This window comes from Scylla paramamosain, chromosome 43 (assembly GCF_035594125.1).
Source record: "Scylla paramamosain isolate STU-SP2022 chromosome 43, ASM3559412v1, whole genome shotgun sequence".
NCBI classification, from domain to species: Eukaryota; Metazoa; Arthropoda; class Malacostraca; order Decapoda; family Portunidae; genus Scylla; species Scylla paramamosain.
Genome location: NC_087193.1, coordinates 6579684 through 6594683, shown reverse-complemented (window position 1 = coordinate 6594683; position 15000 = coordinate 6579684). Strand labels below are relative to the sequence as shown.

The following is a 15000-nucleotide window of genomic DNA, read 5'->3' as shown; positions in this document are numbered from 1 at the left end:
ACTTCCTCTCTCTCTCTCTCTCTCTCTCTCTCTCTCTCTCTCTCTCTCTCTCTCTCTCTCTCTCTCTCTCTCTCCCCTTCACACAAAGTACTACACGTGGTAAGGGAGGCAACACACACACACACACACACACACACACACACACACACACACACACACACACACACACACACACACACACACAGTCACGTGCCTGTCTCTTTAATAGCTAGCAGTAGTTGTTGCTACGTTAAGTCAAGGAAGGATTTGCTGTTACAACTTCATCACATCAATTTTTCAACACGTTACTGGTTATTTTGTTATCATTCCACTTCCCCTCCTGCCCTCCCCTACTCTTCCTCTTTCCTTAGCTATCTCCCTTTCCTCTCGGTTTCTTCACTCACCACAGAGGTACGGTAAACAACTTTTTGGCAAGTCTGTATTTTAGTAGACTTTTCAAGCAGTTTTGGTGCGGAAGGAAAAGTGTAGCGGATTCGGCTTAAAAAAAAAAATAAATAAAAAATAAAAAAGTTGGGCGCACGTGACAGCCTTTCCTTTCACCACACACACACACACACACACACACACACACACACACACACACACACACACAAACAATGAAGCGTAAATCACTGCGTATTACCCTATATAAGAATAAAACACATAAAACCCAAAGATAAATTACACCAACCTCATACAAGTTTCACATAAGCCTACAAGCTCCGTAGACACCCCCCCACCCCGCCCCATCCCCTGACAGAACCATTAACAGGCAAGCAACAACACGACATTACCAAATCCTGCACAGCTTATAATCCTAATGCACTTTTAACCCCCACAAAAGGACACTGCAGTAGCATACGTCACAGTGCGGCTACAGGAGTCATTTAACACCAATAAACCAACGGTAATCTAGCAGTATCACTTGAGTCATATTAGCACATGCCCGCACTGATATGTGGCTCCGGTACGGTCCGGATACGTATCTGACTTCTATCAAAATCTGCATTACGAACGAGTTTGATATTGTGTTTATTATCTGCATTACTATGTCACAAGGCTATGGACATCCGGTTTAATATCAATTTGTGTGTGTGTGTGTGTGTGTGTGTGTGTGCTACCGTGCTTACACCGGAACAATAACCACCGCTTTCCCATACTCAACAAGCTACATAAATGGTCGGAATTGCTTTGAAAATAACATACACTCCCGTAGCACACACACACACACACACACACACACACACACACACACACTCATGGTTCTAACTATACACAAACAACAAAAACACTAGTCAATACCACACACAGTTAGCCAGTTGGTGAGTGAGGAGGAGCTGGCTGACGAAGGAGGAGGAGGGGGAGAGACCAGGAGGAGGAGGAGCTATGAGAAGGGGTGGTGATGGTGGTGGTGGCGGGAGGGATGCATCACCACCACCACCACCACCACCACATCTCAAAACGCAGAAGGTACAGCTAGGCCTTCACTTCCTAGGCCTCCCAAGCCCCACAGCACCCTGGGAGTAAAATACCTAACTTGCAACACGAAGAAAGCAAAAACCATTAAGTCTATCCCCCCAAACCCCGACAGATTTCACCTCAGCACCCCCCATCGGCCCGGCCTCCCTCCCCCCCTCGCAGACGGTTTCCACCCTTAGTGACTTGTCGTGCCTCCTGCTTACATTCAATTTTTTTCCTCATTCCTCATTCTTTTCCCTTAATAAATACATCAGACACACAGCAAATTTCCCTCCTTACGCCCACGCACTCGCACAGCACTGCAGGGGCGCGGCGGGTGCGGAAAAAAGCAAAAAATACAATGTAGGGCAAGGAAATTGGTAGGTTATTCTTCCTTTCCAGCACCGATGACATGGAATTTCTAGTAAATATATGGTATTTTAGGCCTGCACACGACGGGGGCTGGTAGGCATAGGTCCAGGGGAGGCGTGGGAGTGGCGAGGAGGGCAGGAGAGGCAGGAGGAAGGAGAAAATAGGGTCAAAACAGTTGGGTCTCGTATTCAAACTCGTCACTCACCAAGGCGAAGAAATTGGTGTGGCAATCTTCTAGGCTTGCCCCGTTCGTTTGCGAGTTCGTGGACATCATCGACCCATTTTCGACACTACGCTTGTATCCATCCACACGCTATGGATTAATCACCGTGTAAACCTCCAGATAACCACAATCACTCCATTGGATCTACAGTATAATGGCGGAGAGGAAATGGGAGACGTTCCAACGATGCTGAGGCTGAGCGATGTCAAGGCACGAATTTTACGCCCACCTATTTCGCCTTTCTCCACCCACCATTTAAACACTCCATTTACCCTCATAAATCGCTATCATATTAATCTTTGTTATTTTTATTATTAATAAATATATTTAGTTCTTGTATAGAATAATGGTGGGGAGTTTTCGTGAGTAACTGGCAACGTCCTCTGTCAAAGCCGTCTTTTACCTAAGCTGCAATTCAGGCTTTTTTCGTCGCAAAGAAGCATTTAGGTGAGATAGAAGGATATTTATGATTATTCTAATTATTCAAATATCTGTAAATGTGTGTATGTATGGGTAACCTGTCAAAGTTATATAAGTTAAGAAGAAGATGTGTGGCGGGGAGTGAGTTCGCGCCCGGCGGTGTCAACTCGCGCGCTGATTGGCTGGCGTGAGTCACGTGACCCTCCCATCATGGCGGCGTCCATTAGAAGGTTTCGTCTGCTGGTTCCCCGACAGGCTGCTGTCCTCAGCTCCTCACGCCCCCTGCATCGACCTGCCCCGCCCCAGGTAAGTCACCCAGATGCCGGGGCTAAGGTGTGCTCCTCTGCGGCACACCTGACACCTTACTTATCCGTATCTAGCGCCTCTCTCACCTCTCCCCTCTCACCGACACTCCACCAACACAACAATAGTGATGCATCTCCCTGCCTTGCTGCCCTTTGTTGTTCAAGGCCCATACATGTCACTCCCTGCTAATCAGACCCCTGGCGTGTGTGACTCTCCGTCAGGTTGGTTTGGTCCGTGTCTTGTTTACAAGTGCAACACTAGTAAACAACATACACTAGTTGTGTTTGTGTATGTTTATACTATTGTTATTATTACTTTTTTATATCATATATTGTGTTACTATATATTATTACTTTTATCCATTAATCAAGGCTTTCTACTTTCTCTGAGCCTAATCTGTCAATTTCCCTAATGAAAGAGTTAACCAGTAAAGTCAACTCAGGGACTCCCTGCCTGCTTGTATACATAACATTCACAATGCTGTATAGGTGCAGCCAGTCTGTAGTACAATCCCACACACACTGTGTAATGACGGCAACTTGTGTTCTGCCCCTCACAGCAGGGAGGCCCGGCCGCTGCCGCCCCAGTGGAGGACCTCGATGTGTTCCCCAAGGACAGGAAGCTGGAATTTGACTCGGAATCCCTGGCGGCGAGAGGGTGAGGACCTCACCTGTCACGTGGTTCATAGAGGCAGTGTGACACACCTCCACTGATTGGTTACTCACAACAGTGTTTCCTCTCCAGTACTTTGAGTGGCTGATGTACATCTGACTTAACTATCATAAGATTCCTTCATCACAGACTCACGTACTGTTCCTATAAATTGCATACATGCATTCATTGTAGTATGACTACAATGAGTAGTAATGATTTTATTTTTGCACAGATGAACAGGAAACTTAGCATAAAAAGATAAATAAGTATAAAAGATTAAGAAAAATAAAAACTATTGTAAAATGATAATAGTTATTATAAAGTGTGCAAGCATCATCAGTATAAACACCACCAGATAAATATAAACACCACCAGATAAATGTTTGAATGCCAGTGGTTTATGAGTGAGCCTTTGTTACACCCACACCAGCGTGACTCGTTGACGCTGCCTGCACGTGTAACTTTTGTAATTAATGTCCAGGAGCAGACTCATCAGCCATCCAGGCCCATGAAGAAAAAATGACAACAAAATGATGATGAATTGCTTGTACACTTTTATCATCACATTATCTTATCTGTGGGAGCTGGTGCCTTCAATGGCTCTTTTTTTTTTTTCCTTTTTTTTTTTTCACAGCATTTTTTGTTGACCTTGGCCAGAGTGCCTCTTACATTGAAAGAAAATGCAAGAGAAAAAATCAAGTCACAGATCACACTGTCAGTCACCAAGCTAAGCCCACAGATAACACTTGTAAAACTAAATTCCACAAGTTTGTTAATGCCAACAATTATCTGTCACATTTCCTCCTCAACAGTCATGCTCACTCAGTCACTAACCTTCACCTGCAGGTACCTGAGGAGCCAGAAGCCTTACACACCACCAAAGGATGCAGACAAGCAGGTACTGAGCATCTGCAAGCAGGTGTTGGGGAGCCAGGCGCCCCACACCACCTTCCCCTCCGCCCAGGACAAGTGGAAGGTGCTGCTGAAGTGTTCCCAGTCCCTCGGCCACATGTTGCCCAACTCCCTCATGCACCGAGTCACTAATGTGGGTGAGTTGTGAGTCGTGGCTCCTCCCTGGGATTCACTAATACAAGCCATAGGAAAGAGGCAAACACTGACTGCCAAAAATCTTTCTTTCTTATAGTCTGACGGAGGTGAACTGTATCATTTGTTTTTTCATGTAATGACACAGACAGTCAGAATGTTTCAGAAACTTGTGTCCTGGAACCCCAAAGATCCCTCACATATTTGTGTCAAAAGTTGTACCATGGAACTGGAAAAGTGGTATAATATTACTACTACTACTGCTGCTACTACTACTACTACTACTACTACTACTAATAATAATAATAATAATAATAATAATAATAATGAAGATGACAATAATAATTACCTTCAGATTTGTTTTACCTCAAAGAAAAAAAATTTGTTTCCATTTTACTCTTCTGAAGTTGTTTAAGAATATAGGTGTAAAACTATTATAGGACACACAAAATTAATACAATATACATGTACCCATTAATGCAACATCTTTTCCTAGTTATTCATTTTTTATAAGTAATCATGAATATCACTCCTTACCAGCCACTGGGGACAGTGAAGACCACTGAGTGAACCTTAAGACTGCAGGGATGACTTTCTTTTTTTCACGCCATTGTCTCCAGTAAAGATTGACAGCTGAGATGAGACATTACAGACTGTCTTGTTATTTAGGCCAGTTTGTGCTGATTGGCCATTGATAGATTAGTATGAGCACTTGACAGTCAAATGACATTCACCTGGCTTCAAATTGCAGAGTTAAGGACCTCCCCACCCTTACCAGCCTCACTGCAGCGTAACACAGCTCTTCAGCTGTGTTACGCTGCAGTAAGGTGACTGATTGGCTGTAGTGTTAGCACCACAGTCTCATGGGCTTACATCCTGCCATTGTACATAATGGAGTAGAGGACAATTCACAAGTGTAATGAAAATAAGTGTAGTAGTTATGCAAGATTTGATCAAAAAAGTTCCAAGAAATGTTTATAAAAACAAAAAAAATAATCCCTATCCAATATTTGTCACTAAAATCTTCACAGCAATCACTTTGTTCAGCAATGCTTTGCTTCTGGTGCTTCTGCCATGCTTGTCATGTGGTCTTGAAGTTCTGTTCTTTAAGTGTGTCAGGCATCATAAGGAATTCACAGTAGATCTCTTCCACATTGTCAAAATGGTCATCTTTTGTGTTTAATTTCATATTGAGGAAGAGGATTAAGTCACAGGGGGCCAAGTCTGAGAAGTGGGGCATGAGGAGCAGCAACTGTCTTGGTGTGGATGGAAGGCTGAGCAGGTGTCTTGTCATGTTAGGGGTAGGAGTCACTGTATAAATTAGGCATTGTAGTGCATGGTTAAACATGAGGATAGCATGAACTATTCCACATTGAAGATGCACAAAACTTTGGTAGTGGCCCCCTAATCATGATAAACAAATTAAAATTATTCAACATTTTTTAATTGTGCTAGTGAAGGGTTGCTCTGACCTCTCATCTTCCATAAATGAAATTCTGTCCTTGTGAACACCTCACCTTGCTCACTGCCTCATCACCGTGGGCTGCCACAATTTTTCAAGGGTTTCTGTCACTGCATTCCTGAGTGTGATGCAGAATTTGAAGCTTGCTCTCTAGTCAAATTTGAGATCCATTGTGAAATTGCAAGTGAAGACAAAAATGTGACAATTAATCGTGAAGGCAGCAAGACACCACTCGGCTTGCTGACTCATGAAAGTTGTTGCTCACTCCAATTGTGTACAGGCAAACATGTTTTTGTCCTGACAGCAGAAAGTCTCAAAACTTTTTCATCATACCTTTTGTAGAAAGGATGACAGTTATGTGTTAATGTAACATTTTCTAACCCATGTTCTTCACAGAGGAGCTGGTGACCTTCTACACCACACCAGTCAACACCACAGTGCCCCTGGACATGATGAAGGAAATGGACCTTCCTAAAAATCTCCATGTCACCTACAACTACACCAGATTCCACCCTGGTGAGTCTGCACACCAAGGAAAACTTCCATTAACATTTTCACTTTGTTATGGTCTTTTATTATGTTGTCTTTGTTTCATGTTTATCTCCAGACAGGGTGGTGGGGGGGAGTGAAAGACCAGCCCAGAGAGGGCAGTAGCATGCATGGGCCAGATGATGACCATCTCTCACAGTTTCACTGCACATCCACTCACTATGTTGAGAAAGGTGTGTATCTGTACATCTGCAACACAGTGCAGTTGTAACCATGCAAGATCCAATGACCTCAAGCCAGGCAATCATGCCAGCCACTTGGGTGTCTTTCCAAGCCTGATTCACTGCTGTAATTGATGAAGTGATGTCTTCAGGTCTTCAAGGTTTTTTATCCCTTGTTATCAAACTGAAGTATCTACTAGAATGCTTTCCCAGCACACACTGGATTGGCTGTGCATCCAAGCACAGTTATCAGCACAAATCCCTGAGGCTGCCAGGACCTTTGCCTTGAGCAGCAGCAGGCTGGCATCACACCATCAGCTATTGGTTTGTATCCTGATGCCCTTACTTGCATAACCTCCTCAGGATATCTTTTGTGTGGAGAAGCCATCCACTGCCAAGTAGCAGGTGATGGGAGGTGCTGCAGTCTTACAGTCATATCCTACTGTTTAGTATATTGGACACACTGTATAGCTGTATGTTACAACTTACCCTGGTCTCTCACTGGCAGTATTCCAGTGGGAGGAGGAAAGCTGTTGTAAGCTTAATCTTTGTGCTGGGTTGGCATCTTAAAATCAGATAGGTCTTGAAAATTTCATGAAGATACTGTGAGTGGTATATCCACCCAGCCAATGTTACTTATTGAATCAACTCACTTGTCAGTCAGCCAGTGAATGGTAAACATGATAGCAATTTTGCTGCAGCATCAACGGTTATGTTGCTTGATAAGAAACGGAAGAATCTGAAAAATATTGGACAAGGCAGTGATGGAATAATAAAATGGACTGCATGCTCACCAGAATCATGAAAGTGGTGAGATCAGATTCCTAAGTCACACAGGAAGCTGGCTATTTTCTGTAATCATCATATTGCTAAAGATCACCCACATGCTGCCGTCAGCTTTGCCTTAACTGCCGGCACATCTCTAGGGAAGGCAGCATAAGTTTCCACAGGAACCACCAAAGACTCTCCATGCACCACCACACCTGTGGCTGATCCAGATCTTCTATAAATGTTATTTCCACTTTTCTATCTAGAATCTATTTTCATCATTACTCATTCATCATCTTCATTGTTTCTTAAATTTACATTGTAAGTACTTTTCATTACTTATGTGATTGGCAAAGTCATTTGTTATGAGTGGAGAAATCAGTAAAGTACAACAAAGTACTACACTTGCATCCAGCAAAGAGCAAGGATGTACTGACAGTGTGGTGGGAGGAAGTTTGTACGACATCAGTGCTGGCTGATGATCACCTTCTGGCAGCTCAGCACAAGCATTAGTCATACTGATGTAACAGAGACAGTTATGCATCGTACACTATCAGGAAGCAACACTGGTGTGAGGCACAAGGCATGTCATATATCATTACACTAGAGAGCAGCAACTGTCTCAGACCCCCTGTCATATCCCTCTCATCATCAGTGTTGCCATCAGCTTCAGTATTATAAGAAAAGTATGGTTGTTGAGCTCTTCATAGTTATGCAAATGTCATATATAAACTTCACTTGCCAGTTGGTTTTCTGATATGAATTCAGACTTTACTCTCAAAATTTCATATGTATTATTGCCATCTATCAGTGTATCAGGCTGAAACAAAAGGTTTGGCTTTGTAGAAATTGAAATACAAAGGAGAAGGTTTCCTATCTGTTCACTGCATCCCTTTCAGTCACCTTTCATGTTATGCACATAATACAGTGGCAGTATTCTTCCAACCCAGCTGCCTGGTGTGTGCCAAGGCCATGCCCCACTAGTCACAAAAATTATTTAAATCCACAAAACAAGATCTGTGACAGTAATAATCTCTACAGCAATTGTTTGGAACTCAGCAAGTTAAACATCTATTCAGGTTAGTCAGCTGCTGATCACATTCCCTTGGCAGCACATCATCAACATTTCTTTCTCACCCTGCAGAGACGGACACCAAGTTTGGAGGTGTGTCGGTCTTCACCAAAGACTCCACTATTGTCATGGGTCTCAAGAACAAGAAGCGCTACCCGGGCTACGTGACAAAGACTCAGTGGCCATACAAGTAAGAAGCATCAACTGGGGGATGTGGCTCTTCTGGCAAAAGACAGAACAGGATATTAAAAAATCAGTGCTTGGAAATACATTCAAAATGACTTGCAGTGTTTGGTTATACCAGTGTACAAGTCACCGCAGTGCTGCTTCCCTGTGTAGGTAACGAGTAGTTTAACATTTGTGTGGCAAAAGGACTTTTCAGACATCATCCCTTGATTGCTGTAAAGTTTGGCACAGTGTTGGTTTAGGTTTTCACATTGACAGCTTATGAACCAGATTGTTTAAATGTAGCATTGCTGGTGGCATCTCTTCATGTACATATTTTTTACATTGTTAATGTGTTACAATGAAATTAAAGTAACAATATTTTATACCATCACATGTTTTATATCCTTAAATAAAGAGTAATGCATTACAAACAAAAAAAAACTGAACAATGTTAATTTCCACAAATTTGTGTCACACAAGTTTTATCTCAATTCTCTTAATTCAACAACATAAACAGTGTGAAGAGAAAGAAAAACCACAAACAAGGAGACAGTTGGCTTATCAGGCAATGTGATTCATCCTTCCTGTGGCCGAGGGCTCACTCAACTCAGAAGGTTCCATTAGTCTCAAATCAAATGTACTCAAACCAGTATGTTGCATGACATTACTGGGAGGGAGGCATTAAAAAACAGGACAAGCTTGACACAGTCCATTACAAATACAAAGGGATGAACAGACAGATTTGCACAAGATTACCATAATTCACGTGGTGGGGAAGCGGATCAGGTGACCCCAATCATGCGCATTACCCGCCTCAAAATAACGGCTTACGCAATGCTGGAGGAGGAGGAAGAGGAGCGGGTCTTGCCCTCCACACGCCTCATCACACACGTCAATCAAGCCAGGGATTGGAGGAACTGCTTATCTGTGTGTGTGCGTGTGTGTGTGTGACGCGGCTAATCACCGGGTGGTTTAAAATGAAAGCCAATGAAGTTCTCTCTCTCTCTCTCTCTCTCTCTCTCTCTCTCTCTCTCTCTCTCTCTCTCTCTCTCTCTCTCTCTCTCTCTCTCTCTCATATAGATATGTGTGTGTGTGTGTGTGTGTGTGTGTGTGTGTGTGTGTGTTTTATCTGGATGTAATACAGAAACGTATGAGGAAAATTTATCTCTCAGAGAAGAAAAGAAAACATGCGATCATGCTTGTGAATAAAATTGAGCTGAAAAAGTGTGTGTGTGTGTGTGTGTGTGTGTGTGTGTGTGTGTGTGTGTGTCTTAAAAAAAACTCAAGAGACAGTCGCACACGTATCACAAGGTTTCAATAATACCAACCTTTCCTGGGATATTCCACCCAGACTTTCCTCCTAACTTGCCTCGCGCTGCGGCCATCCTCCTTCCTCCACGGCCCCGCTCCATCACACAGTACCACGTCCACACCTGCACGGCCAGGACACCAGCAGCATTTAAACAACAAGAGAAGTACGCCAGGGAAAGAGAGAGGGAAGACCGGCGAGGAACAGAATATGGTGAACGTGTAGTTTGCCGCTGTCACCGTCACCGCCAGCCTTGTGCAGTGCGTGACACCTGAAACGGAGAGAAGAGTGCATCAGTGGTGTAGTGGTGGTGTGCTGAATTCACATGTGCCTTGAACACACACACATACACACACACACACACACACACACACACACACACACACACACACACACACACACACACACCTTGACTAGGCGAGGAGAGGCATCGCAGTGAGGGTCGATCACACCCTCGGTTCTAAACACGGTCACATTATCAAGTCAACCTTTTCCTTCCACGCACAATCAAGGAACGACCACACATACGAGTTTCTCAATAAGTGCTACAGTTTTCCACCCAATAAAGTTCTTCATGGAATGGACAGTTTTCTAATATGGAACTATGCCTCGTATTGAGAAGACACCACTAACTCTTAGAACATCGTGAAATGCTGATGACGGGGGGCGAAGGAAGAATGGCTCGCATCCACTGCAAGATCACGCCCCTGTCCGTCTACCTGGTGGTGCTGGCCATGTACAGCACCCTCATGATGCTGGCCTGTCTCGAGAACGAAGAGCTGAACCGTGTGGCGAGGGAACAAAAACAAAAGACTGCAGCGCCCCTACAAGATGACATGGCTATCGTGAGGGACAGGAGGTAGGTCTCGGGGGTATGCTGGGTGACTCGATCTTAAGGAAAAACGATAATGTAAAGGAATAAGAGGAGTGTGATCTAAAGAACGAATATGCGAAGTATAAAGTATAAGGAGGAAATACGAGAAGCATGAGATAAAGAATAGTATGAAGTATAAGCAGGAAGTGTAAGATATTTCCACCGCAGGTCACAGCACGGGAAGTGGCTGAGGACCGTGGATGACTTCTTCAAGCGTATGGGGACCCTGGAAACCACCTGTTCCAAGATGGTCTCCCTCGGCGGTACCTACTGCAGAAGGTGAGAGGCTGGGTTAGGCTGTGGACATCGACTGTGGGTGAGCAAGGTGCGAGGGTGTGTGTCTTCTTAGGTGAGTTCAATACACCGCTCCTCTTGCGATCAGTGAGGTTAAACGACGAGAGGTCTGGCTTGTTCTTGGATGGGTGACACGGAGGAACCAGAGGGAAGATTAATGGATTAATTGATTGATTGATAGACAGACTGATTGATTTGTTGATTGACCGATGAGTTAACTGATTCCTTGATTGACTGATGTCCCTCCTTTCTGTAAGAATGAGGAGGGTGCGAAGGGCGTGCTTATGAGGTGATGAGTGAAGGGGAGGAACTAAAGGGAAGATTGACTGATTGATTGATTGATGTTTCCCCTCTACAGAGCTCTGGATAACAACAAGGTCGTGTGTCTGGACGAGGACGTGACACTAAAATCCACCAACTGCACCGTCTACTCCTTCGGGATTGGCGCCGACACAACCTTTGACGACCAGGTGAGAGCGCCATTTGTGCAGGTGTCTGGTATTCATAAACGTCTGGGCGTCATAGCTCGACAATTTTTAACAAACTGTAGTGGAAGTTGGTAGGAGTCTTCAAGGGAGTATTTTCATGACTCTACCGATAGTTTAACAAGGAATCTACATCATAAAAATACTGGTGAGAACTCAATTAATGAATTATGTGGCCTTTGAGAATAACTGTGATAAGAGCCAATATCGTTTAACCCTTTCACTGCGATATCCAACAATTAGCAACAGTTCAAGTAATGCATGAAATATTTATAAGCTTCTGTACGAAAGAAGGAAATTAAAAAAATATCATGAAATTTCTACCTAGTACAATGTTATGAAAAGGCTGTAAAAAAAAAAAAAAAAAAAAAAAAAAAAAAAATATATATATATATATATATATATATATATATATATATATATATATATATATATATATATATATATATATATATATATATATATATATATCAGAATGGTTAGTAATTTATGAAAGATGAGTCAAATATCAATGAAAGGGTTAACAATACGGGTATCGCCCCAGAAGGCTAACCACAAACTCACCGTGCACAGATGAGCCACTACGGGTGTGACGTGTTCATGTTCGACCCCACGGTGAACCAAGAGACCATTGTGTCCACCAACCTCAAGAACGAGCGCTTCCACCTCCTTGGCCTCGACATCTTCCGCTACGTAAGCAGAGAGAGAGATAGATAGATAGATAGAGAGAGAGAGAGAGAGAGAGAGAGAGAGAGAGAGAGAGAGAGAGAGAGAGAGAGAGAGAGAGAGAGAGAGAGAGAGAGAATCCCACAACCTTTTATCTCCGTCACAGAACCGCACGCACATGAACGAGTACCCCGACGGGAAGAAAGAAAACGTTACGGGGGAGTTCGACACTTACGACAACATTCGACGTCGCCTGGGCCACGAGTCCCGCCATGTGCACTACCTCAAGGTCAATATCCTCCGCCTGTGTTTCTGTTTTCACCCGTTGTAATGAGGCTATTGAGAAAACTCTGGAATGGTGTAAGCCTGAGTGATGAAAATGCAAAACTGTGTGTTAGTTCTTTACACTTGAAGATTTTTTAGTACGCTCATTATTTATTTATTTATTTATTTTATCTTTTTTGTGTGTGTGTGCATTTCTCATACCAGTTTCTTTTCCCAATATTTCTTTTCCCAATAGTACGTTAGGCTTCAATGTATTAATGAACTGACAACAGGTAAAGTGTGATGCGATTATGCTCATACAGCGGTACAGACAATTACAGGCAGATTAGAATTCATTGCATTATTGGAGTGACAGCAGAGGTAATGTTTGCTTCAATATGATCACACGACGCTGCAGTCATAGAAGTAAGTGGGGATTCACGGTGTTATTGGTAATGTCTGATGCAATTAGGATCATACGTTGGTGCTGTCAAATTACATCCACCTAATTAAATCTTGCCATACGTAGGTGCCATAGCGGACTTCCCATTCAATATTTACCGGAATCTGTTAATCATTTCAAGAGGAGTTTAGATATTTGAAGACTGTGATAGCTGTAATACTTTATCTACTACTACTACTACTACTACTACTACTACTACTGTTACAGATGGACATTGAGAACACTGAGTGGCGCGTTCTACCTAATTTGGTGGAGGGCGGGAGGCTGGAGGGCGTACGTCAGCTGGCTATTGAGATTCACACCATGGACATCATCACAGCGCCCGCACACCAGGTAAGGACACACCAACAAAAAAATAGATAAATAAATAAAAATAAATAAATAAATAAATAAATAAATAAATAAAATAAAATAAAATAAAATAAAATAAAATAAAATAAAATAAATAGATAAATGAATAATAATAAAATAAATAAATAAATAAATAAATAAATAAACACACACAGACACACACACACACACACACACACACACCACTTCCCGTCAATCTAACTGTTTCCTTCACTAGTACAAAGGGTTCTGGTATTTACCCCACCTATCTACGTACACTATGCTTACTTCTCTTTCTTCTTTCCTTCCTTCCTTCCTGCCATTTTTCCTTTTTTCTTTTTTTTTGGCTTACATCTTTTCCTTCTTACTCAGTATTTTTCATAATTTTTGGTCTAATTTCCTTCCTTCCTTTCTTCTTTTCCTTTATCAGAGTTTACGTGTTTATATCCTCTTTTATTCTTTAGTAGACAGTCTCTCTCTCTCTCTCTCTCTCTCTCTCTCTCTCTCTCTCTCTCTCTCTCTCTCTCTCTCTGAGGAATGGGAAGTACGCAGTCCCGTCCCGCAGCGATCACCTAATCACTGTTGCCATATCTAGTTCGTTACGTCTCAACCTATAATTGCTACAACGATACCACCTTGAATTTCACTTGAACTGTAATCAAATAACACCCTCAAGACGTCAACACCTCCCATTGCAGCTCCCCCTCCCTCCCTCCCTCCCTCCCTCTCTTCTTCCCATCAACTCAACATGTTCATATTTAAATGCCCCGTACCTAATGTAAGCTATGACGTTGGAAGCATTTGACCATGAAATATTTCGTACTTAGAATGATTTGCGCTTTCTTTTTTGTTAATATGTGGCTTTTTTAATGGCGCGATCTGTATATAGTTCATTTATTTTCTTCTTTATCCTTTTATTTTTTCCTTTATTTCTTTCTTCACGTTCCTTCCTTCCTTCCTTCTATTGCTTTCATTGTTTTCCTTCCTTTCTTCTTTCATTCCTTTCTTCTTCTGTCGCTTTTCATTTTTTCCTTTCCCACATCCTGTTCCTACACCCAGTCTTACGGACACGCCTTCCTTTCAGATTTTCTATTCTCATTTCCTTCTTCTTTCTTCCCTATTTTTCCTTCTCTTCCCTACACCCCTTCTCTTACAGCACTCCTTCCCTACATGTCTCCCTTCTCTCCTTCCTTCCCTATCTTCCTCCACACACCCAGTCTTACAGCACTTCTTCCCTACAGGTGCTGCCTCTCCTTCGTCAGTACTGGCAGGTTCTGGAGCGCCTCACTCGCCTGGGCTTCCTCCGCGCCTGGTACCGCCCTAACCTGGTACTGGAAACCCTTTACTACGTACCAGGAGAGAACAGGACCATTGCCACGTGCTTTGAAGTTCTCTACCTGCGCCGTGGTCCTGTCTATTAATTAAGCTATAGGTGTGTTTAGTGCTTCGCCTCCTCCTCCTCCTCCTCCTCCTCCTCCTCCTCCTACCGTTTGTTGATGGTTTAGTTATTGTTATTGTACAGTGAGGTTAGGTTAGGTTAGGTTAGGTTAGGTTAGGCTAGGCTAGGTTAGGTTAGGTTAGGTTAGGTTAGGTTAGGCTAGATACTGCTGTCATAGTCTGGTTAATATTGTTGCTGCTATCACTACTACTACTACTACTACTACTACTACCACCTTCAC

At 42.9% G+C, this 15000-nt stretch overlaps 3 protein-coding genes and 1 long non-coding RNA gene across 4 annotated transcripts in view; 2 read left to right on the top strand and 2 right to left on the bottom strand.

Annotated features, from left to right (window-relative positions):
• The window catches only part of LOC135093596 (mediator of RNA polymerase II transcription subunit 13-like), a 57622-nt gene extending 55394 nt beyond the window's left edge, over positions 1-2228 (bottom strand). Inside the window, 1 exon segment of the mRNA XM_063992989.1 lies at positions 2015-2228. Within this exon segment, the coding sequence (XP_063849059.1) occupies positions 2015-2083 (69 nt within the window). The 5' untranslated portion in view covers positions 2084-2228.
• Positions 2229-2599: 371 nt separating this feature from the next.
• On the top strand, positions 2600-9024 carry LOC135093604 (large ribosomal subunit protein mL50-like). The gene is made up of 5 exons (XM_063993010.1): positions 2600-2758; positions 3318-3415; positions 4259-4461; positions 6315-6434; positions 8541-9024. The coding sequence occupies exons 1-5, from the start codon at positions 2663-2665 to the stop codon at positions 8660-8662; spliced, it is 639 nt and encodes a 212-aa protein (XP_063849080.1). The 5' UTR covers positions 2600-2662; the 3' UTR covers positions 8663-9024.
• A 306-nt stretch (positions 9025-9330) lies between these two features.
• LOC135093608 (uncharacterized) lies at positions 9331-10292 on the bottom strand. Its single transcript, XR_010263433.1, has 2 exons — positions 9965-10292; positions 9331-9561 (listed from the first exon to the last, which is right to left on the bottom strand). It is a non-coding gene; the product is annotated as an uncharacterized LOC135093608 (long non-coding RNA).
• A 6-nt stretch (positions 10293-10298) lies between these two features.
• LOC135093602 (uncharacterized) overlaps positions 10299-15000 on the top strand; it is a 4882-nt gene continuing 180 nt past the window's right edge. The window contains exons 1-7 of the mRNA XM_063993006.1: positions 10299-10804; positions 10988-11098; positions 11472-11583; positions 12172-12291; positions 12431-12553; positions 13199-13324; positions 14563-15000. The exon at positions 14563-15000 is cut by the window's right edge and continues 180 nt beyond it. Of these exons, the coding sequence (XP_063849076.1) occupies positions 10596-10804; positions 10988-11098; positions 11472-11583; positions 12172-12291; positions 12431-12553; positions 13199-13324; positions 14563-14742 (981 nt within the window). The 5' untranslated portion in view covers positions 10299-10595 and the 3' untranslated portion in view covers positions 14743-15000. The remainder of the gene's footprint in view (positions 10805-10987; positions 11099-11471; positions 11584-12171; positions 12292-12430; positions 12554-13198; positions 13325-14562) is intronic.